The following is a 24,157-nucleotide window of genomic DNA, read 5'->3' as shown; positions in this document are numbered from 1 at the left end:
TGGCAGGGTTCAATTAATGCCACTACTTTGTCTAATTACATAGCCCAATCACTACTTAGCTTGCAGCCAGAGATGACAGGACATTCTTTCCAGTCGGACTTCTTTCTAAGGATGTGAGCCAGTATGGTTTTAAAGTTGAATTTAGCGGAAAACATGTGTACTTGAAAATGAATGTACTGGCTGTCCTGGAAATCCTTTTTGAGTTATACAACATGGATCAGCATGTGTTTTTTTTTCGAATGTATATTGACTAGACTGGTTTGTCATTTCGATATTAACAGCTGTTGTGTTCCCTAGTTTGTCTTCTCTTGTCATCATGAAAACCACTAAAGCTGGAAGTGGAGCTGGTAGACTGGCAGGTAGGTTGTTAGTATTGCCTACCTTTGTTCCAACTTGAATTTATCCCTAAAGGTTTGGCCACTATTCTCTATCCTGCATGAAGTATCAGCCCAGATGATGCAATCAGATCTTGTTCTGGGACTTGAACTCAAACGTGACAGCTATCGTTGAATCAGTCTGACAAATCTGCTGTATTTCAGACTTTTAGCAAGAAATAGGTCAAACAACTGGGATTTTTAAATAGTGTAGGTCCTGGATTTGAGTTAGTTGTTTCTGCAGTTTGTCACCCATGGCCTTGGGGATTCACTGCCAAAATACTGATTCTGACCATTTTCGAACCAGGTGGTTCAGAGCCGATCGATTGCCTGCTGCTTCGCCGTGGGCAACAAATTGATAATTAAAGGGCTCATTTAAGGCCCCATTCCTACACTGACTGGGATTTTCCATCACAAAGTGGTGTTGCTGTGGTTGGCTTAGACCATGTTCAGGTTATTTTGTGTGCCATGGCTGGAAGTGAGATTCCTGGAAGAATTGATAGATCACACAATAGCATCCTGTGCCATACTGGCTGCGAGCCATAGCTGTGCCCGGTGGCTGTCTGGAATAAACACTGCCAGGGTCATGGTCCCGCAGCGATGGCTTTTATAAACAGTGAATAAAACTTACTTGGTCTTTACCCTTTCTTTCTCTCTGTCTTCAGATTGGCAGCTCTTTCCTCAGTCCCAGAGCGTCAGAGAGGAAAATTTTAACAGTCCATACCAATTAGAAATACATTAACAACCATGGAAGATAAAGGAGAAAATTTAAAATGGTCCTCCATAGTTGGTTTGGTGGGTGTTTGATTAGGTTAAAAGCTGTGTGGAAAATGCCTCTATGCCTTCCTGCCTCTGCCCAATTAACCCCAGGGCTTGAAGGCTCGTGGATGGACCTCCCGCCCTGATGGCAATTGAGGCCCTTGTAGAGAATTGCTGATCACTTAGGAACTTCATCTCACTACTGCTATTCAACCAGTACCAGATGGGGAAATCAACTTGCATGAAGTTCGAAAAGGAAACTGCACGTTTACTCATTGCTTCATAGGAATGTACAAATTGGGATCAGAAGTAGGCTATTTGGCCTATTGAGCCTGCTCCACAGTTCAATAAGATCATGATTAATCTGTTTCTGTTTTGAATATCACATTCCCACTTACTCCTATTAACCTTTTAACTATTATCTCCCTTGCTTAAAAAAAAATCTTTTGACTTCCATCTTAAAGATACTCAGTGTCCCACCTCCTGAGGGAAAGTGTTCCAACATCGCACAACCTGCTTAGAGAAAGAAGAATGACTGACTACTTCTTAAAGGGGAACATCACTTCAATGTCCATCTTGTCCAGATTGTTTAGGATCATACACCCTTCAACCTTTTAAACAGTAGTGAAAACAAGCCCCATCTGCCCAATCTTTCCACATAAAAGGCAACTCGATCTCTCCAGATATCAATTGAGTAAATCTTAGCTGAACTGTCGACAGTGTATTTACATCTTTCCTTAAAACAGCCACCCATAACTGCACACTTTTTTTGAAATATGGTCTTACTGATACTTTTTAGAAGTGAAACATAACTACGTTCCTTTCATGTTCAATTCTATTTTGAGTAAAGGATACCATTTTGTTAACCTTCTTAAACACCTGCTGTACCTGCACACTGGGGCTTAGGTTTGACTAATGCCCATCATCAAAGACACACATCCTGTCTATAGCACCAGGAAAACTATACATTGTTGAGGGCATGGGAACAAGGGACTCCTCCATTGGGCAATAAACCCTCACCTCTCATGATCCCCATTCTATCCTCATCAGTGACATGGGATCTTAGCTGATCCTTGGCACCTGGGTGAGTGCATCGCTGGCAGCTACCTCTGCTCACTGGCAGTGAACAGCTACTGGCATCTGGTTGGCTGGCAATTCTTGAGGACTGTGGGGTAGGATTTCCAAACCCAGGCATCCTTGATACTCGGAAAAGCTCACCATTGGTCACTTAAATGCCTAACTGACTTGCTCTGGGGAAAGCCCGCTCTACAAGTGAGTTTGAGCACTGGTCTACTCTTGACCTGGTGGACAAGAGCCCTGTTGTTTAGGTTAAATTCTGCTAAAAGTTATTTTTAGTTAATGGAGAACATGGGAAATGCCTGTTTACATAGAATTAAGAGGGAATATGTCATTATTAGTATTTAATTGATAACATATTGTGAAAAGGTAAAAAAATGGATTGTTAGCAATTTGCAGTAGTAACATTAGGTATTTTCTGGAGGCTTTGCAACTATCCTGACCTGGATTGTGAAAACAGAATATTTGTCGATCAAAGTACCTTAATGTTTCTAGGATCCATCCAGGACAGTTCCTTAAAGTGTGTGTTGCATTCGTAAACAGGGAGCAATGGATCTGCTAATGAAGTAGGACAAGTAGATGACCTACAGTAGAACACTTGGGAGATGGTGACCTTAATCAAATTAGGTTTGTATTGATAATAGATATGAAGCTACAATATTGGAGTAGAAGTCAGCTAATTTCTTTCTGATGAAAGGGGATCTAGACCAGATTAATTAGTTGGAGAAATGGAAGCCCCAATGGTGAATCAGCAGTGGGAGATTAAATTAATTCTGACGAGGATAAATTGCAAACAAGAACATAAAAACATAAGAACTGGGAGCAGAAGGAGCATTTGAGCCCTCAAGCCTGCTCCAAAATTTGATACGATCGTAGAAGCCTTACAACACAGGAAGAGGCCATTCACCCCATTAAGCCTCACTGATTCTCGAAACAGCATCTCCTCCAAACCCAGCTCCGAATCTGATCCCCACAACCCTGCATTTACCATGGATAACCCACCTAGCCTGTACATCTTGGATACTACAGTGTGGCCAATCCACCTAACCTGCACATCTTTGGAAAGAAACCAGAGCGCACTATGGAAATCCATGCAGACACTGAGAGAACATGCAAACTCCACACAGTCATCCAAGGCTGGTATTGAACCTGGGGGTCCCTGGCGCTGTGAAGCAACTGGGCTAACCACTGAGCCACCATGCTGCCCTTTTGAGTGCATGTCAGCCTCAATTCCACTTTCCTGTCTGCTCTCCATCACCTTTCAACCCATGTTAATTAAGTGCCTGTCTTCCCCCTTAAATAACGGCTCCATGGATTAGTTCCAAGGTTGGGATAGAAGTGAGAATCAAGGGTAGCATGTGATAAACATCAAGAGGGTTGAGGGTGTACAATTAAAGATAGGGCCTCGGGTAGTGTTGTAGAACAGAGGGACCTAGGGGTTCTGGTAGATAATTTTTTAAATGTTTGTATCACACATAGACAGGGTGGTTAAAAAGGTGTTTAGCACACTTAGCTTCATTGTTCAGTCCTTTAAGTATGGAAGTTGGGAAATCATGTTGAAATTTTACAGGACATTGGTGAAGCCTCTTCTGGAGTACTATGTCCAGTTCTGGTCACTATGTTATAGGAAGGATATTATTAAGCTGGAGAGGGTTAGAAGAGATTTACCAAGATGTTGCCAGGTATGGAAGGTTTAAGTTATAAAGAAAAGCTGGATAGATTGGGACTTATTTCACTAGAGCATAGGAGGTTGAGAGGTGACCTTAGAGGTTTTTAAAATCGTGAAGGGTATACATTGGGTTAATGATAGATGTCTTTTCCCTAGGATGGGGGATTTCAAAACTAGGGCCACATTTTTAAGGTAAAAGGAGAGAGATTTGAAAAAGACATGAAAGGCAAATTTTTTACACAGGGTGGTTCGCGTGTGGAATGAGCTTCCTAAGGAAGTGGTGGATCTGGGCACAGTTACGACGTTTAAAAGAAATTTGGATAAGTGCGTGAATAGGAAAGGTTTACAGGTGCAGGCAGGTGGGACTAGTTTAGTTTGGGATTATGTTCAGCATGGACTAGTTGGACCGAAGGGTCTCTTTCTGTGGTGTTTGACTCTGAAACAACAAGTTATGAAACAAAACTCAAATTACAAAATACATGAAAAGGAGCCACAAAGCCAAAGAGGTTTGACAGGAATATGAAAATGCGCTGCCAGTTAACTTAGAAGAAAATGTTGCATTTTTACTTTAGAGGTAATAAGTATAGTCAAAAAGAGATTGGGATCACTTTGAGATGCGAACAAAATGATTTGATTCGTAGAATGTGGCAATGGGGAAAATACTTAATACAGAGTTGTGCAACTGGTTGCACTGTATTGCTGAGAAGGACAACTACTGGACATAAAAAAATTGAAAATGGTAGATAGGGAATATACGAGTTTATGTTACAATCAAGGGGGGGCAATGAAAATATTCAGCAAAAAGCTTGCTTTTTATAAGAATTCTTATGGGGAGATGAAAGAAAATGTCTTAACTAACTCCAAGATGCCACTGCCTACAATAAAAGTTTGGCAGGGTGTCAACCTTCTGCTAGAGACTTGGAAAGCTGTTAGTTTCACAGTTTTCAGCTTAGCTCACTGAGAGGACCATCATCTCAAAGAACACAGTGAAGTTCAAACCCCACTTTATGGAAGAAATAGAAAGAACATGTGTTTGTAAACTATTTTTCATGATTTGAGGGAGTACTAAAATCCTTTTATAGTGAAGGATAACCATGATCACTATTATAATGTAGGAAACATGGTAGCCAATTTGCACAAATTAACATGCAAAAAATCCAATAACCAGGTAATTTTGGTTATTAAAAGGTTAATATTTGTCAGAATACTAAAGAAAATTATCCCACTCTTCTTTGAAATGGGATGCTAAAGGTTTGTTCATGTCCACCCGAAAGAGCAGAAAAAGCCTGAATTTAAAATCTAAGCAGAAAGAGAGCACGTCTCGTAGTGCAGTACAACTTTACTGCTGTAAATGTAATAGGTATAAACATTCAGTATATTTTCAAAATTTATAGTGCTGAACTGATAAAATAACTATTTATTTTCAGTTGGCAAATTATTTCATGAGAACGTTTGATACTTTATAATCTGCTGAATTTAGCAAGTTCTACTGAAGGTAATTGAGTTCAACAGGCCATCAGATTTCTGTACTTCATTGTTGACTTACTGGCATGCTGTTTATGTTGCAGTGTACTCTGCAAAGATAACTTACTTCCCTATAGGTAACTTGCGGTGTCTTTCAGAAATAGATGGGGCGCTCCAGTGATTGTATCAATACATGGAGAAGATTGTCACGTTGATGGTGCAAAATGTGAAACCAGGATTCAGATTAAAATTTATACAACAGACAAAAGTCATATGGTCAACTGCTTCTTCTACAGAGTCGACCTTTTCTTTAAACCTTTTTTCATGCATTTACAATTGTCCATAGTGAAGTGAAATCAAAGCCAGTGTTTTGACAAATGTAAAATGCTGCATGTGCTAGAAGTCAGATTGCACCTGTGAGGAAAGAAAGAGTGTTAATATTTCAGGAAGGGCATGACTGAACAGTGCAATGAAAGTGCATGTAGTCCAAGAGGAGCTAGGGCTGCATTCACATTAGGGGAGAGACAACTGTTGGTGAGTTTAACTTGAGGGTCACTACACCTCCATCGAGGTGGGGGGGGGGGGGTGACATTGAGAATGTGGAGCCTTAATTATGACCTCAGCCGGTACTGGAATTGAACTTGCACTCTTGGAGTTATTCTGCATCACGCCAGCTATTGAACCAATGGAGCTAACTGAACTTCAAATGAGTAACAAGAAAGTGGTAAAATAGGTGGAAGCAAAAGTGATTTTGGACTCTAAGGCAATAAGAGCAGAAGTGGGTTATTCAGCCCATTAAGTCAAGTTTTCTTTGCCTTCATTGAGATCATGACAGATCTGATAATCCTCAACTCCACTTTCCAATCTTTTCCCCATACTGGTTAAAAATCTATCCAACATGCTTGAATATACTTAACGACACAGCCTCTACAGCCCTCACTACCGTCTGAGAGAAGAAATTCTGCCTCATCTCTGTCATAAGGATTTACCCTTTATTCTGAGGTTATTTCCTCCTAGTTCTAGAGTGTCACACCCAGGAAACAGCCTTCCACATCTAACATCTCAATTCCCCTAACAGTCTTGTGTATTCAGTAAGATTGCCTCATTCTTCATTACTTCAATGAGAACAGTTCCAACCTACTCAACCTCTCTACACAAGGTAGTCCATACTTGGCCTCAGCAGAGTGAACCTTCTCTGGACTTTCTCTAGTGCCATTTTTATCTATCATGCAGGTCCAATCCTGTGATTGCTACACCAAACTTTGTCCCCTGAAGTAAACTGTCTCTCTCTGTCTCTCAACGTAGTCTTGTGTCTGGCATTGGTATTTGTGATGCCGTTTCACCCATCCCCTCCCTGGTCTGGAGAAATCAGATTTAATCTGATGTGGAGTTTTCTCCAAATTAGCAACTCTGCTGGAGCTGTTGTAATTGCATGAGGGGTGGTAATGTAAACAAATAAGAACTGGGCGAGTTTGGTATCTAGTGAAACTGTAGGTTGTTTCTTTAAGCATGCCTTAAAAGTTTAGAGTGCTCTTTCTGCCAGACCATTCTCATTGGATGATAGATGCTATGGAACTGGCCTTATGACAAATATGATTCAACTATAGGAAATTCTCAAATTTCATGCTGGTAAATGATGGCCTGTTTTCTGTGACCAACACTTCAGTGTATTGCAAAAGATGTGCTCAGTTTTTTTCTATTATTGTCCCCATTTTTTTGACAAATGAACTCTATGCACATGCAGCCATTTTGAGCGGGCATCCACAGTGACCAAGAGCATCGAGCCCATGAAAGGACTTGCATAGTTGACGTGTCACCAAGTCCAGAGTTTACATGGCTATTCCCATGAAAGTGGTGGAGCTGCTGGCAATAATGTTTGTCCTTTTTGGCACTCTGGGCACCACCTCACCGAGGCAGCTATGTCTGCCTCCAGTCCTGGCCACCAGACATAACTTCTGGCCAACATCTTCATTTTTGGAACCCCTGGATAATCCTGGTGGAGTTTAGCCGGTATCTGGTGGGCGAACTTTGTTCATGACAATCATTCTTGCTCCCCATAACATGCTGTCCTCCACTGTGATCTGGTTTCTCCGGGTCCAAAAAGGCTTCACTTCTGGTTGTGACGGTCCTTTTAGTTTCCCCCATCACATCCAGCTGTTTAAGTTTTGCCAGGACTGAATCTTTCTGCATCTAAAGTTTGATATTGTCAGCTGTGTCTGGAAATGTGTTCAGAAAATTTAGAACCATTGTAGACTGTTCCAGTGGCAGTACCACTGGTGGTGTAGCTACAAGCAGAAGGTGGCTCAATAGTTCCGTGTTTGCCACTTGGCCTCCTAGAAAGTGTTCCAGCTTGTAATTATGTTTGCTTAGCATTAGAGCCCGCTGCTGAATTCAGCCTGAAGCTGTGGGTGGCACTCCCTTGACCTCTTTAAGTAGACCTGGCAGGGGTCTGTGGTCTGTTATTATTACACATTTACATCCGTAAAGGTATTTATGGAACTTCCTGACTCCAAATATGACTGCCAAATCTTCCTCCTCTATCTGGAGATATTTATGCTCTGCATGAGCCAAAGTTGCTATATACATATGGTATTAGGTGGCCCAATGGAAAAGCCCATGAGCTCGTACTACGCTGATATCATACCGAGAGGCATCACATGTCAGTATCCGATCTTGCTGGGATCATAGCGTGCCAAAACCTTTAGAAGATGATAGCGTTTCTTCACTTCCCTGAAGGCTATGGCTTGGCCATGCGACCATTTCCAAGTCTGATTCTTTTTTGAGAGTTGGTGCAAAGGTGTTAGGATGGAGTCCAGGTTATATATGAACTTTCTGTAATAGTTGGCGAGCCGAAGGAAAGACCTAAGCTCCAGTACTGATGTGGGAGCTGGGGCACTTTTGATCGCCCACACTTTATCTTTAAACGGGTGTAACCCAGTTTCGTCGACTCTGTAGCCCAAGTCAATCACCGAGTGCCTGGAACACATTTTCCCCTTCTAAGGCATATGTTACTTTATTGGTCTTCCCTGTCATTAGCACATTTATCTGGGTAAATGGCGAGCTCGGGTAGACGTTGTAAAATGTTCTCCATTGTCTGCTGAAAAATTGCGCAAGCTGACAATACCTCAAATGGCAGTCTTGTATATTGGTACAAATCCATTAATAGCAATGGGTATTAAATGTAGCATACTTCTGGGAATCCTCATTTAACCGCAATTGCAAGTATGCATGGCTCATGTACAGCTTTGTGAAGGACAGCCTCCCTGCCAGCTTTGCGTATAAATCCTCTACGCGAGGGATTGTGTATTTATCCAGCTGCAAAAGCAGTTTATCATTCACTTAGAATCCCTGCAAAGGCAAACAATCAGCACGACCAGTGCTGCCCATTCCTGAAACTGGGCTGGTTCGATGATTCCTTCACTTTCCAGCCTTCTGATTTCTGCATGTAGTTTTGCATGCAAGGCAAATAGCACTGGCCAAGCCTTGCAGAATTGTGCAACAATTTCCTGGTCAACATGCAAATTGACCTTGGCTCCTTTGATAGTGTCTAGACCTTCCTGAAAATCTCCCAGGTATTTAATTAGGATGTCACTCAGACAGTTGTTTTCTAATCTTTCTCGACAAATTTTGTCTCATCAAGCTTGGGCCTGAGCCTTTTACTATGATCAGTGGTAACTGAACCAGCTGCTTCTCGTAAGAGACTGGAACTGAAATTGTACCCTTTAAACTGTAAAGATTTCCTGGTATAGGTTCTCAGTCAAGCAGAAGTCTTGCACAAACATAATAGTTAGAGTTCAGAGCAAATTTTGTTAAAGGCTGTTTTTGCGATCACTGAAACAGCTGCGCCAATATTGACCTCCATTAGAACTGGGTGACCATTTAACCAGACATTTATTTTGGTTCTGATTTGGATGTTGCTAAGCAATTTAACTGTTCCAAACCAGATGTAGGTGGACTTTCCAGTTTGGGCGCTTTCCTGGATACTGGCCTATGATGCCAGGAATATTCACCCCAACTCAAAGACGACTGTTGTGAGCGCATTTCTTTTGGGGCGTACTTTTCTCTCGTCGCCACTGAAATAACTCCATAGAGGCTGGTTTCCCTTCGCCAGGTCACCCTTTATTTACATGTGGAGAGTCCTTGACACTGGGAGTTGGATCAGTGTGAACAGAACCTCTGACACTTCTGTTTCTATGTTTCAGCAGAGCTCCCTGATTGGGGCTATTAATCTGGTCCCATCAGGGAACTCATTCTGTGAGATTCACCTGGCTGACTTTGTTACAATCACTACACTTGTATTCCTCCCTAGACACTTTGGGTCATCCTCAGCACTTGCCTTCCCACCTATTTTTGTATTATCTGCAAACTAGGCTATTTAACATTCACTTTTTCCTCATCCAAGTCAATATATTTTGTAAGTAATTCAAAACAAGAGGCATGATGGGAAAAGGCAACCATGGATAGGATACATGGGATGTGAGTATTGCTGGCTGGACCAGCATTTATTTCTCAATCCCATTTTCCCTTGAGAAAATGGTGGTGAACTGCCTTTTCAAACTACTGTAGTCCATGTACAGTGGGTTGACCCACCATGCTGCTAGGGAAGAAGATCCAGGATTATGATCCAACAATACTGAAGGAACAACCATTTATTTCCAAGTCAGAGTGTTGAGTGGCTTGGAACAGAATTTGCAGGTGGTGACGTTTCCATGTATTTTCTGCCTTTGTTCTTTGAGATGGAAATAGTTATTGGTTTGGAAGGCGTTATCTAAGGGCTTTGGTGAATTTCTGCACTGCGTCTTAATGGTGTTCCGATGAGACGTTCAAGTGAATGTTAATTGCTCAATTCAGTCAGCCTTCATGGGTCTTTTCATGATGGGTGTAATCAGGGTGGAAATGGGCTGGTGGCAGCACCCCTAAGCATAACCCTGATGCTTCATCAAATAGTCTTCACCACCAAACACTTAAATACTACCCAAGGTGTCTGCAGAGTGATCTCAATAGGTTCCATAATTCAATAAAAATGGCAGATAATGGGGAGATGTAAGTTTGTCAGCTTTGGTTGAAGAAATAGAAACTTTAAATGGAGAGAAAGTGAAATTTGCTGCATTGGGATATTTCGAAAACCTTTAACAGAAGTCATAGAACTGATTTGCGTACAAGTTGCAGTGTAGTTAATATTTGACATGGTTACATTGTGAAGTAGTATTGTTATTCATGTGACTGGCACTCAAGCGCATTGATCATGGATCATGTTCACACATGCATAATCTCTGTAACAAAAACAAAGATGCTGGAAAAGCTCAGCAGGTCTGGCAGCATCTGTGAAGAGAAATAGAGTTAACGTTTTGGGTTGGTGACTGTTCCTCAGAACTGATGGTGGCTAGGAAAACGTCAGTTTATATGCACCTCACTATTTTTTGCATATAAACTGACATTTTTCCAGGCCACCATCAGTTCTGAGGAGCTTTGTTTTTGCTTCTGATTTACAGCATCCGCAGTTCTTTCGGTTTTTATATTGCATAGTATGACCTGTCCATTCAGTTGGTTTTTCAGGAGTTTTGTGTGTTTTACTTTGTAGAGCTGGCTTCAAATGGAACACTAGAATTTGTTTAATAGTTCTCCCATTGAATCTGGAGAACGTGATGGAGACTTTGCTGCTGGATTTTCTCTAGTGCTGATGTGCTGATGTGTTGATATCTAGTGTGGGTCTCACTGCAGTACGGGAGTCTGGTGACGACTGCTCCGTACACAAGGATATTGGTGACTTATGGAGGCCTTTGTTGTCAAACACTCACTGCTGTAGTTTATCAAAGACTGGGCGAGCACAGCTGATCTGTTATTGGATCTCCTTGTCATTGGTAGTCTTTTGAGAGAGGTGACGGCCAAGGTATGGGGAATGCTAAATATACTACAACATCTTTAAATTACAGTGAATATTTTACTGGCCAGTACAGATTGATATGGATTTTGTTTCACCAACATTCAAGGACAGGCTGAGCCTCTTGTATGCAGATTTGAAGAGATTGAGAGTGGCTGCAAAGCATCTCCACAGCCAAGATTTGTTTTCTGAACTGTCATCAGGTCTGTGTGCTTGATTAGGGGGAACAAAGAAAAGACTACAAAAAACACTCTGCTGCTACACTTCAAAAGTGTTTCATTGATATTAAAGGCTGGGAAGACATTCAGATTAACAACAAATTGACTATCAAACTACGTTGTGCTTTTTGTCAAAAGTGCCTTAATGCTGAAGCAGAGAGTGGCAGAGAAGGAAAGAAGAGAAGCAGTTCCTGCTGTCCACATCCTATCAATTTATGGGATATCCTGCCCCATGTATCTGAAGACCTGGTTGAGAATCAGACTGTTCTGTCACATGAAGATCCATGGTTCATGAGTTTCTTCCAAGGTAGATTCTATTGTCTGGGACAACTGACAGCACAACATGATATATCTGTGTGGTCTAGTCTTTTTAAATTCATTCATGGAATATGAGCTTATTGTGGGCCCATATCTGGTTTGCCAAGAAGACAATTAAGAATCAATCTCATTGCTGTGGATCTGGAGTTACATGTAAGCCAGACGAGGTGATGAATGGCAGATTTCCTCCCTTAAAAAGACTTCAGTGAACCAGATGGGTTTTTACAACAGTCAGCCGTGATTACAATGAGGTTAGCTTTTTCAATTTGAGTTTTATTGATTTCAAATTTTGCCACCTGCCATGGTGGGTTTTGACCTATTTCCCTAGAATATTAGCCTTGGATTCTGGATTATTACATTATGACATTATTACAATGCCACCACCGCCTCTTGCTTTTATTGTTTGGGGAACAGAGTGGAACTCATCACTCTTTTTCAAGTGATAAGAGTATTTTCAAGGTTTTCATTTTATGGGAGAAACTAAGGATGGTCTTTGCATTTTTGAAATCTGACTTGGTTCCAAATAAATTACAGTACATGTACTTGGATGATAGAGCTGAAATGAAGTGGAGCACCCTCTTGGGACTTTCAGAGCTTGATCATATATTTCTGATTGGGGTGTAAACCTGCGTTCTACTACTGCTTTACACATGAGTAAACAATCAAAACAATTTTCTGTTGTGGTCGCTTCTAATAATCAACCACAGGAATCTGTGGAATAGGTTTAGATTCATTTATTTAAGTGTATGCAGAGAAAGTCTTCTAGACTAGCTAGAATAGAAATCTCCCTGTGTACACTTGTATTAATGATTGTAAACCTGTGCTTGAGACTCCTGTGGTTTATCATAAGAAGTAACCATGACATTTGGACAACATCAGTGGAAAAAGTGTCAATATAATTACATCCTTAAGTCAATTTGAGGTTAAATTGGGAACACAGGGATTGAGGGTTTACTTTTGGAGATGATGGGATCTGCAATACCTGGAACAAATAATATATTTAAGACCTGCTTGAGTTTTGTGACTTTTTCTTGTGTGTACAGTAGGATTTACATTGATTTTTGTAATGTCATACTGTTGCATCTCTATAGGTGTGCATCTGCATAGATATAGCCTAACCTCATATAAAAATGACTTCTGGTTTAAAGTACAGAAATCTCTTAGTACAACTAATGAATTGCCCTTAATATCTTCACAGATAACTGATATTTTATAAATGCCAAATATAATTGTGATCAATTTTCCTGTTGTTACTCCTGTTATTTGAATGAGTAATAGGCTTCATGTGATTAACTTTAACTTTGCTTGATACTTCTGTTTAAACACACACACACACACACACACACACACACACACACACACGAGCACAGGGCCTGGCTGCTCATGGCGGGTTCGGCTTCATCGATATCTTTCCAGCACGGTAACTTTTCTTTGTTTTGGTGGCCTGGGGCCACCTCCAGTGGGAGGACAGGGCCCTGTGTATCTCCATGCTGTTCCATCTCGGGTGGTGGAAACGGAAGATGAGCCAGGAGCCCTCTGTCAATGTCTGGTGTTGGAGGAGGTGTGGGACCCATACAGCATGACCATCCCCAGCTTGGAAGTGGTGGACGTGGAAGTGACCGTGTTGGTTACAGCAGAAATGGAGCACACTGCCAGGACTCCGGGGTCGATGTCCGACAGCAGTAACTGGAGGAGCAGAGAGGAAAAGATGAGCTTTTAAAGCAGTTTCAGTTTTAGCAATATCAAGGTAGTATTAGTTTACTAAGTATTTTACTATTTATACAATTTATTCAGTAATTTATTCTGTTATCCAAGATGGCGTCGAAACGCAGCGACATTGCCCACTTTTCATTGTATCTAGGTACAAGTGACAATATTAAAATCTAAATTCCAATCAAAATTATCATTGTTAACAAATAATTGACAATATTTTGATCTTGCTCATTTGGATCTTAGAGTAGCAAATACTGTGGATGTTGGAAATCCAAAATAAAAACAGAAAATTCTGAAAACATAGATGCTACTTGACTTGATGAGTGGAGAGGAAAACTAAAGTAAACTTTTCAGGTCAGTGATTTTCATTAGAGCTACAGCAGATCAGAAGTTGGCTTTGGTAGCTTTGTGGGAGTTCTAGTGAAAGGTCACAGACCTGAAATGTTAACTGTTTCTCTCTCCACAGATATCACTTAAGGACTACCACCAAAGTCATCATTCTCCTCAAGGATGACAACCCATGTTGGAAAGTAAATAACTCTTGATGTGTGAGCTGATACCATTTTGAGGCGATTAAGCCAGATGCATGTTTAGTTGTGCATTTATAAATCTAAGTGATGCAGCTGGGCTCAATGAACTCCTTCTGTTCATGCTTCTGGCATTTCTGCTTCTCCTTGAGAAGCCACCTTTTATACTAGTTTGTGCTGCTATTTGTTCCTGATGGTAATCATCATCTGTGATGTCTTTTTAGATTATTAACTTTGATATAACTTCTGAGATTGTGTTTGTGTTTGAATGTGCCTTTGTATTTCTTCTACCTATCTGTTTTCCACTTCCCATTCCAGGTCAATGACTGGGACTGTTACTATGGCATTCTGCAGGCTTGCACATGCCATCTGACAATGCTCCCCTTCCCCCATCCTGTCTTGACCATCATAGCTATGCTATTTTCAATATAGTCTCAGTGGCCTTATCAGTTGTGCTTGTTATCTAATATTAAGTTACACACCCCATGCCTATTGTTTTTAACCTCTTTTTTTTCTCTCAGGTTTATCAGACTCACCTGCTCAGCTGGCAAGTGTGTCATTAAAGGATGCCATGCACACCAGACTCATGATTAGTGTTCTCTTTGGTACAGACCAGCAGCTTGTTTGCACAAAGGCTTGAAATGGAACCTCTTCCAAGTCTAAGAACAGATCTAGAGACAGCCTTTCAAAGAAATTATTGAGTCTATAACATGTACATTTCATAGAAACTAAGAGCAGGAGTTGGCTAAATAAAAACTGTAAGAACTGTGGATGCTGTAAATCAGGAACAAAATCAGAAGTTGCTGGAAAAGCTCAACAGGTCTGGCAGCATCTGTGAAGGAAAAAATCAGTCATCATTTCGGGTCCAGTGACTCTTCATCAGAACTCTGCAAGAGCAGGCTATTTTCCCCTTCAAGCCTGCTCTGCCATTCAGTATGATCATGGCTAATCGTCTATCTCAATGCCATATTCCCACTTTCTCCCCATATCCTGGATGCCTTTGAAATCTAAAAATGTATTTATCTTTTTCTTGAATATACTTAGTATCATGGCTTCCACAGCCTGCTGTGGTAAAGAAACCTTTTGAGTAAAGACATTTTTCCTCATCTCAGTTGCTGAATGGCCTACCCTGTATCTTAAAAATTTGACTCCTGGCTTTAGACTCCCCTACCCAGGAAAACAACCTCCTGCAGCTAGTCTGTCCAACCCTCATCTTGCAGAGATTGGTGCCCAGTAATTATAGACCAGACTGGAATGCCCTGATCTCACTTCTGATTCCACACCAGAAGGACTTTGAGAATGCATTTAAAGCAGCAATATTGGATAATTCCAACAAGGTAATTAGATTCACCAAGAAGACGGCTGGTTTAATGAAAATGACAAGGAAATCCAAGCTCTGCTTATCATGCTCACCAGGCTGAACCAGCCAGCCAAGAGGAAAAAACGGCATGCAGACAGCATCAAGTATGCAACATCCTTCAATGCAAATGGAGGACATTCTAAAATGAGTGGTGGATTACTCTTGATGATACTGGGGACAAAACCTTCTATGAAACAATATAATCTGCCTATGGATCAGCATATCAAACCAAAAACCCTCTGAGAAGCACTGATGGCAAGACACTAAATGTTAACAAGGAGGTAGTCCTGGATTGCTGGTGAATACACTTTGAAACACCCTTTAGTGCCATCTACACTGCATGATACTGCTGTCAAGTGTTCCAACAACAGCCTGTCAAAAAAAAGGAATGGATGATACCAAATTTAGGTGGAAACTGTGATTGCCATCAACCAGAGGAACAGCAACAAAATCAGCAACAAAAAACAGAATTGTATCAATTCCACCAAACCTTGAAACATGATGGCCCATCCTTCATACCAAAATCTCCTTGAGGTTTTAATGAATTGCTGGGAACCAAGGCAAATTCCATAGGACCTTCCTGATATTGTTATCGTAACCTTGTACAGAAATAAGGGAGAAGGGTTTGAATCCTCCGTCTTAAGTGAGATCACTATCTGTATTGCTAGAAAGACCTTTGCCATATCAACTCGGAACAGGCTTGTAACTGCCCTTTGACACTAAGCTGAGATGGACTTTAGAAGATCCTTGAAAAATTGGATGCCCACTGAGGTTCCTGATCATGGTAGAAGTTTCATGAAAATCAGTATGGACAAGTTTGAGCACAACAGTGACCTCTTGAATCCCTTCCAAATCTGCAATGATGTGAAGTGGACATGTGTAGTAACTTTGTCTTCATTCACTACCCTGTTCAGCATGATGTGGTAGCAAGCAACAGGTGACCTAAAGGAGGGAGACTGTATGTGCTTTTGAACTGATGGAGGCCTTTTAAGCTTTTAGGGCATCTTCAGGCAGACGCACAAAAATCTCAACCATGACCTTTTTTGTCACCGATGACTGTGATCTAGTGGACTCCAGTCAGTCAGACTCGCAGCGTACAACAGCTCATTTTCTGAGGAAAGGGTCACCGGACCCGAAATGTTCAATTTGATTTTTCTTCACAGATGCTCCCAGACTTGCTGAGCTTTTCTAGCAGCTTCTGTTTTTGTAGCTCATTTTTCTAAAACTGCGTAACTCTTCAGACTAAGAAATCATCATAAAGAATCAACCTACATCCCAAGAACATCAAGGGGAATGTGTCAAGCAATTTACATATCTGAGGAGTCATCTTGTTTAATCCACCACAAGCAAGGAAATGTACAATAAGCTTTCTAAAGCAAACAGCTAAGTTGATAAACTCTACACTGCCTATGCAGCATTCTCAAGGTCCACTGGCAGCACCACATCATATACATTGAAGTCCTGGAAACAGCTGGCATCACAGCATTGAAGCTTCCTCCTGCAAAGCTAATTGTGTTGGTTGGGTCATGTTGCCCAATGAGTGACCATCACCTGCCCAAAATAGTGTTGTACGGAGAGCTGACTGCTGGTAAATAAAACAAAGTAAATGTATCAAGGACTCCTTGAAGAAATCCCTTTGTGTCACATCGATCATCACCAGTGGGTAGCCCAGGTCATGGATAGTGATGCTCAGACATGCATCGTTGTAAGAGTTAGACACCTTTTTGAGATGAGTGAAGAACCAGCATGATACAGAAAAGGAGGAGAAGGATAGATCCAGTTTTCTGCAGCAGTGACTACACCTTCACTTCCACTGAGGAAGCTAATCACAGATTGTTGTGCTCTGATTACCCGCCAAATCGGCCTGCAACCAAAGAGTACAACCTTACTAAAAAATAAATGCCAAGAGAACAACTGGTCACATATGCTGTCATTACATCAACTCTGAACTTAACCAGAATTCTGCCATCTATAACCTATTCTGTATTCATTCATATTCACTTGTTACTCTTGTCCTTGTGCCTTAGTTGTTGTGAAATTGAGTCTGCTTTCTACGAATGCTAGACTTTGTGCGGTTTGATCCTGTTTCTATTAATACATGTGGAAGAAATTGTACTGGTCTTTAAAAAAGGCTTTCGAGAAACGTACTAAACTTCATTATGGAACATGACTGGACTAAGCACTTCACTCTAAAATATGTGAGATGCCTTTAAAGGAAAGTACTGAGCATGAAGAATAAATTCATTCCCAAATAGAATGCATTCAGTCTCAGGAACTATGACCCTCCATGGTTGATCAGTGATTTGGGGGAAAAAAAGAGCCTAGTGCTAAAACGAGACAATGACCATCTAAAAGAAACTTTGACTGCCCCATTGTAGTTCTGGTTTTCAAAGAAGAGATTAAAATGATAGGTAAAAAGGACCTGGAAACTGACAATGAGATCAAGATTCTCTGACTACTTCCTCTAAAACAGTCAAAAGAGCATTCATACCAACATGCCTTCATCAAAGATTTCTCAAATAAAATTAATTACTTAAATCTGGTAAGATATAAGTTGTTTTAAGGCCTTTTAAATTCATTCACAAGTTAGTCTATTGGTTTAGATGATATTTATCCTGGAGGGTCAAGAGAGACAAGCAAAGAAATTTGTGAGACACTGATGACGAATGTGGGAGGATGTCAACTGACATTGATTGTCAAAAGATTCTTGTAAATATTCAATATAGTTGATGTAATGGACAGGGAACTGTTATTCCATTCTGTGTAAATTAATGAATTTGGTTGTAGGGAGTAAAACTGATCATGTGCAATATCATTCGTAGAATAATAGAACCAAACGGCAAAATCAGCTGATCAGGTGAAAGTGTTCAGAAGCGTGTAAAAGCATCTTTGGATGAAAGAAAAATAATAGCCACGCAACATAGAAGGAGACTATTTGGTCCTATTGTGACCATGCTTGTTCAGTAAAGCTTTTTGATTAATCCCTCCTGTTACTGTTATCCCAGAGCTCTGCTTTCCTTTTTACCCCCAAAGTGGTCAGCAATGATTTGGAAGGGGAAGGTCCTAGCTGATGAACTTTCTTGATTTTTGTTTGGCAAAGTGAACACACAAGTGCACTGTGGGAAGTGTGTGAGGTGGTGTACTCTGACTTGCAAAAGACATCAGATAAGTTCCACAGTAAAGGTAAAAATAGAAATGGATAATCTTCTGGATGAAACGTAGGAAAAAGACAAAGACTTGAATGACCTACATTCAAGTGATCAAATTTGTGAAATATATCAAACTAAGAGGGACAATGGAAACTATGGGACCAGTAAAGAAATTGTAGATTGATTAATGCAAGAAATAAAGTTGGCAAAATTGCGATCTTTAATGCAGAGAAGTTCAAATATAAATGTAGGAAGGAAAATAGATGATATGTTCACAACATGAAGTGTGAACAAAACCTTCGATCAAGCTGGTACGTATCTATGGGCATTAACAACTTCAGTGCTAAATGTGTCCAACCAATGCAATGCCACAAGCAAAAATAAAATGTTAAGTAGTCAAAATAACATAGTTTTAGTCAGGAAATTGTAATTACATTGTAATTGCTCTAGCTGGACTCATCTTTAAAAACTGATTCCAGAAGTGATAACCAAAAAGTCAGACAGACATTTAAGCACATGAGAAACTGGAGGAATTGGGTCATTCAACTTGGTGGGGAAAAAAGATCAAGTCAGAACTAAACTGAGGGGTGTAAAAAGTTATTCATTGTATAGAAAATGTTAGAATGGAATATTATATTAAATTAATTGAAAATCAATAGAATATTAAATTAATAGAACTAGGGAACACAATAAAATTTGTAAAAGTAGTTTCAGAAATGTCTGGAAGTACTTTTTAAAATACAGATCATTTGGAATAAACTTCCAGACAGAATTATGGAAGCAAACCACCTGGTATGATTGAAAATAATTAGATGTTGATAAAGGTAGTATTGCATAAATTGGAACAAATGGCAATGAACTTGAAATTAGTTAATGTCTGGGAATATATTATTTATTTGCTGGCATACTTGAAGTGTAGCAAGGGGTCTTGGTAAAGGTAGACTCAGAAAGATGAGGGAAGTGTGTGTGTTTATTTGTTTTGTGTTTTGGTTCTTGGCAAAATAAACTGTTCTTGGAATTTGTTTGCTTGTTGTAGAAATCTCCAATGAAATGGACATTGTCGAACACACTTGAAAGATCAGCATGTGAGCAGAAGTCATACCATGGCATTATAATCTTTATTGTTCTGCTAGACATAGGGAGGGTCTTCTATTGCACGTGTACCAGAGTTTCGTGACCGAACAGTGGCATTCTTGTGCCCTCTTCCCACAGAACAGTAGCGTTACATGCATTTTATTCATGGTATGAACATGATTTTTTTTTTTGGAAAATATATTTTTGATTGAAAATTTGATTTTACAGCACACTGATTAATGGTATTGCTTTAAGAGATGTGTTGCTTTAAGAGCTTGATATGATCATAAACCAAGGGCCAGAATATAAACTACATGATCAGTTGCTATGTACAGAAGCAAAGCTTGAAGGAGATTGCATGCATAGTGGTTGCACGTGATATTCTAAGCTGTTCATAAACCTGTTGAATTTTCAAGTAGATTTAATCCACGTGGATTAAATGTATGTCACTGAAAACACCAGAAAACATGAGAGGCACCTTTTTACCAAATTAAATTGGCAGGTGTTTATCACAAAAGCATAATGCCATTTTTACCACTATTTTTCAGTAAGTTTCTGTTTCAGTGATGATGAACCATCAACAAAATCTAATAAGTCACCAGCACCGTTGTAACATTCTGAATTTATTCTGATATGTTGTGGATAAATTCAGCTTTCAACATTTTGGGTAGGCGATACTTGCTTCTCCTTTCATGGAATGCTTTCTGGGCAATAGTTTCAAGTGCTGATTATTTTCCCTTACAACTTCTGACTCAGTTTTTTCCTCAATTATAAAAAGTGGTTTTTGAATTAATTTGTTATACATGGATGTAAATTGCATGAAAGTTGAAAGTGAACACTGGAATTTAACTAAGGTGCAAAATTTATGTTCATTTTTGATAAAATTGTGTCTATTAACTCAGAATTCAAGACATCGCAGTTTTATTTACCTTTTACATCAGTACACAATGTTTACTTGTTGGCTACTGTCATATCTTATTTTATAAAGAAAGCATTAAAATGTCTTATTTTTCTCATACGGGAACATTGTTATAAGACCGTGACTGAGATGACTAGAGCATGGTTGTGCAGCTAGTTTTTAAGTTGAAAGTTTTATTTATTGAAAATTGATAAAGCAGTGCAATAATTTTGTTTATTTTGCAGGTTAGCACTGTATGTATATGAATATCTACTCCATGTAGGAGCACAAAAATCAGCACAAACATTTTTATCAGAGGTGAGCATTCCTTCAAGCCTGGTGAATTTTTGGTTCTGTTCATTATGAATTTTCAGCCCTTGTGGACTTGTAGATTCTATCTTGTATAATAAATGAATAGAATATGCCTTAAATGGAATGTCTCTTTTGAATGCATTTTAAATTACATACTATGCCTGTTATTCATCGCTGTTAAAATAAGTTGGAATGATTTTTAAACCTTGTCAGCTTAAATAAAAATTTGAAGGACTTGATACTTAATTTGCAAATCATTGGAGCTGAATTTTGTTTAATTTGCATAGAACTTTCCAAATCACCGCAGAAGCCTCTCAATGTGCTAGACTGTTGCAAACTGGCAATTGTACTGTGATACTCAGAGGCAGTGTGAAATTGGAGATTTCGGTTTGCATCCAGTCACTTTGGGAGCTAATTTTAAACTAGTATAAGGAGGTGGATATTTAAAGTCTGATGTAAATTGAAATATACAAATATATACTGGTTACATGGGATGTTATATTGAAGAAAGACAATGAATTTAAAACAAATGTGGATGCACATTTAATATTTCAGTGTTGTAGAAGATCACATTTTTGGATGGTTTTACGTATTTTGGACATTACTTTTAATTGTTCTTCTGGACCTTTATCTAAATTTCTCTAATTTTGGCCTCTTATGCATTCCCAGTTATAATAGCTTGACCATTTGGCTGTGCCCTCCGTAGCCTCCGCCCCAATTCATATATATGAATTGCTTCCATATATATCTCTGCCTCACTACCTTACTTTCATTCTTAAGGCACTCCTTAAAACCTGTGCTTTTGAGCAGCCTTTTGATCATCTGACTTAATGACTCCTAACGTGGCTCAATGACTAACTTGTAATGCTTTTGTGCATTGAGATCTTTCATTATATTACATTTTTGCTATATAAATGGATTTTTATTGCAAATTATAGTGTACATTTTGGTGCAATGGTATGACTTCAATTTGTTTTTTAGATACGATGGGAGAAAAATATTACATTAGGAGAACCACCAGGATTCTTACACTCGTGGTGGTGGTAAGTTTATTATAAAGTAATAAGTATGTTTAATTTGTTCCGTCTAGTATTTTGAAATGAAATATCCAGCTGTATTTTAATAGACTTAGTTTTTTAAAAATCAGTTTTGTATGCTGGATATCTTATGGCACTGTTAAAAACGCCCAAAAGTAAAACAGTGTTGGACATGGACTACACAGCAAGTCTGGCAGCATAAATGGGGAGACAAACAAGAGTTAACATTCATTCTGCTGAAGAAGACTGTTAGTTCATTTGAAATGTTAACTTTGTTACTCACTCCACAAATGCTCCAGACTTGCTGAGTATTTCCAGTACTTGTTGTTTGTTTTCAGATTTTCAGCGTCCAGAGTCTTTTGCGTTTATGGTAAAAATGTCCATTAATTTTCATGATTTAAATAGATGATAAAAATGTTGGATTCAACCTTGACATGATGATTTTTTTGATATACAAACAAAAGTTACTACCAACTGAGTTGTTTAAATAGATTGACAACATAACCTATTTTGATAATGGTGCACATCACACATCCATCTACCGTGTATGGACAATGGGATTGAGAAACATACCAGCTACGATCAAATGGCAGAGCAGACTTGATTGCCTGAATAGCCTAATTCTGCTCCAATATCTTCATATCAGCCTAAAATATAGAGCTTTTTCAGTTGGAAAAAAGACTTTATTTTGGATGTTCAAATGCATAATTCAATTGATTCATGCATGTTTTTGATTTTTTTAATTGACTGTTTTTGAATGTTTATTGCATTTTTATTTAAAAGTCCTAATCCACTGTTAACTTCACAAACAACCTATTACTATCTTGATGAAGACAGACAACAGGATATGAAACTGAATTGACAAAATCACGAGATGGTTAAAATCCGATCCTTTCATCTTTCGGATCTGAGTTAGGAAATGGTAAAATGTACCTGTGGAAATTAGATGGTCTTCCAAACTGATGTATATAGAATAGATCTTTCTATTTCAATATTAATTCTTGGCTTTAGAGTGCCTACTGCACACAGTGGATGACAGAAATGTAAAATATTATGTTCTCCGTCACTGTCATCTCTCTCTCTTGTTCAGTCCAAGAACATGATGAAAATACAAGTTTTAGTAGAAATGCATGCACCATTATTTAAGGAGCATTTTACTCTCCTTATCATTATCAGCCAAAAATATTGGTGAAAATGACCCCATTTAGTTACGATAATGGCTAACAACTTTAGGCATATACAAGGAAGAAGTGTAATATCATTTTTTGTGAAATTTTCAAACCAGGAAAATGGATTCATTCAACTGCTGGAAATTGACTACTTGCTTCCTAACTAAACCATATAAATGATTAAAGTTTTTCTTCCCTCCCTTTTCATCAGAATAATCGGGATTCTGATGTATCCAACACAAGGAGAGATTGGATTTAATCAATCATGGTTGGAGGTCACTAAATTTGATTGTTTGGTTAAAACTGATTACGCACGCAGTGTGAATTATGGTTTACAAGGCAGCACAGGTAGATCCTTTTCTAACCCTGCCTGCCTCTTTACTATTTTGTTTTCCTAACACACAAGGCTGATGTTGATGTGTACTTATTGGCAAATATGAAAGAAGACTTCAAAATAGAATTGGGGGTGGTATTAAGTAGTAACAAACAATTGCTTCACATATTGAATTAACTTTTTGAACAAATTCCAAGGTCACAAAAATATAAAGAACTGCAGATGCTGAGTATCTGAAACAAAAACAGAGTGCTAAAGAAACACAGATCTGGCAGCAACAGTAGAGGAAAATAAAGTTAACCTTTCAAGTCCAGTGACCCTTCATCAGACGACAAAGGTTACTGGACTTGAAACGTTGACTCTATTTTTCTCTACTGATGTTGCCAGACCTGCTGTGTTTCTCTAGCACTCTCTGTGGTCTTGGTCTAAAAACAATTGGACTGGACTTAAAAATACAGGCTTCTGGTATCATAATGCATTATAAAACCAGCAACTTTGTTATCTATTGATTTGCAAGATAATCACCAGTGCTCACTGTTGTATGAAGTGGCTGCATGACTCAGCAGTGGCTGACGTTAATAAATCATTGATTCCCTACAGTGTGGAAGCAGGCTATTTGGCCTATCAAGTCCACACTGACACTCCAAACAACATCCCACCCAGACCCCCCCATCCTATCCCTATAACCCTGCATATCCCATGGCTAATCCACCTAGCCCGCATATCCCAAGACACTATGGGCAATTTAGCATTGCCAATCCACCTAACCTGGACTGTGGGAGGAAACCAGAGCACCAGGAGGAAACCCATGCATACACATGAAG

At 39.4% G+C, this 24,157-nt stretch overlaps 2 protein-coding genes across 4 annotated transcripts in view; one reads left to right on the top strand and one right to left on the bottom strand.

Annotated features, from left to right (window-relative positions):
• atg10 (ATG10 autophagy related 10 homolog (S. cerevisiae)) overlaps positions 1 to 24,157 on the bottom strand; it is a 526,624-nt gene that overhangs the window by 333,107 nt on the left and 169,360 nt on the right. The gene's annotated exons all lie outside the window — the stretch shown is intronic.
• The window catches only part of LOC125482775 (single-stranded DNA-binding protein 2-like), a 171,060-nt gene that overhangs the window by 53,582 nt on the left and 93,321 nt on the right, over positions 1 to 24,157 (top strand). For 2 of the 3 annotated variants that reach the window (XM_048594951.1, XM_048594948.1), the window contains exons 2-3: positions 20,727 to 20,799; positions 21,775 to 21,836. In XM_048594951.1, coding sequence (XP_048450908.1) covers positions 20,727 to 20,799; positions 21,775 to 21,836 — 135 coding nt within the window. Of the gene's footprint in view, positions 1 to 13,939; positions 14,004 to 20,726; positions 20,800 to 21,774; positions 21,837 to 24,157 lie in introns of all 3 variants that reach the window. The other variant, XM_048594950.1, reaches the window with a different exon arrangement.

This window comes from Rhincodon typus, chromosome 3 (genome assembly GCF_021869965.1).
Source record: "Rhincodon typus isolate 14 chromosome 3, sRhiTyp1.1, whole genome shotgun sequence".
Taxonomy (NCBI): Eukaryota; Metazoa; Chordata; class Chondrichthyes; order Orectolobiformes; family Rhincodontidae; genus Rhincodon; species Rhincodon typus.
The sequence above is the reverse complement of the archived record's forward strand: the minus strand, read 5'-3'. Positions and strand labels throughout refer to the sequence as shown.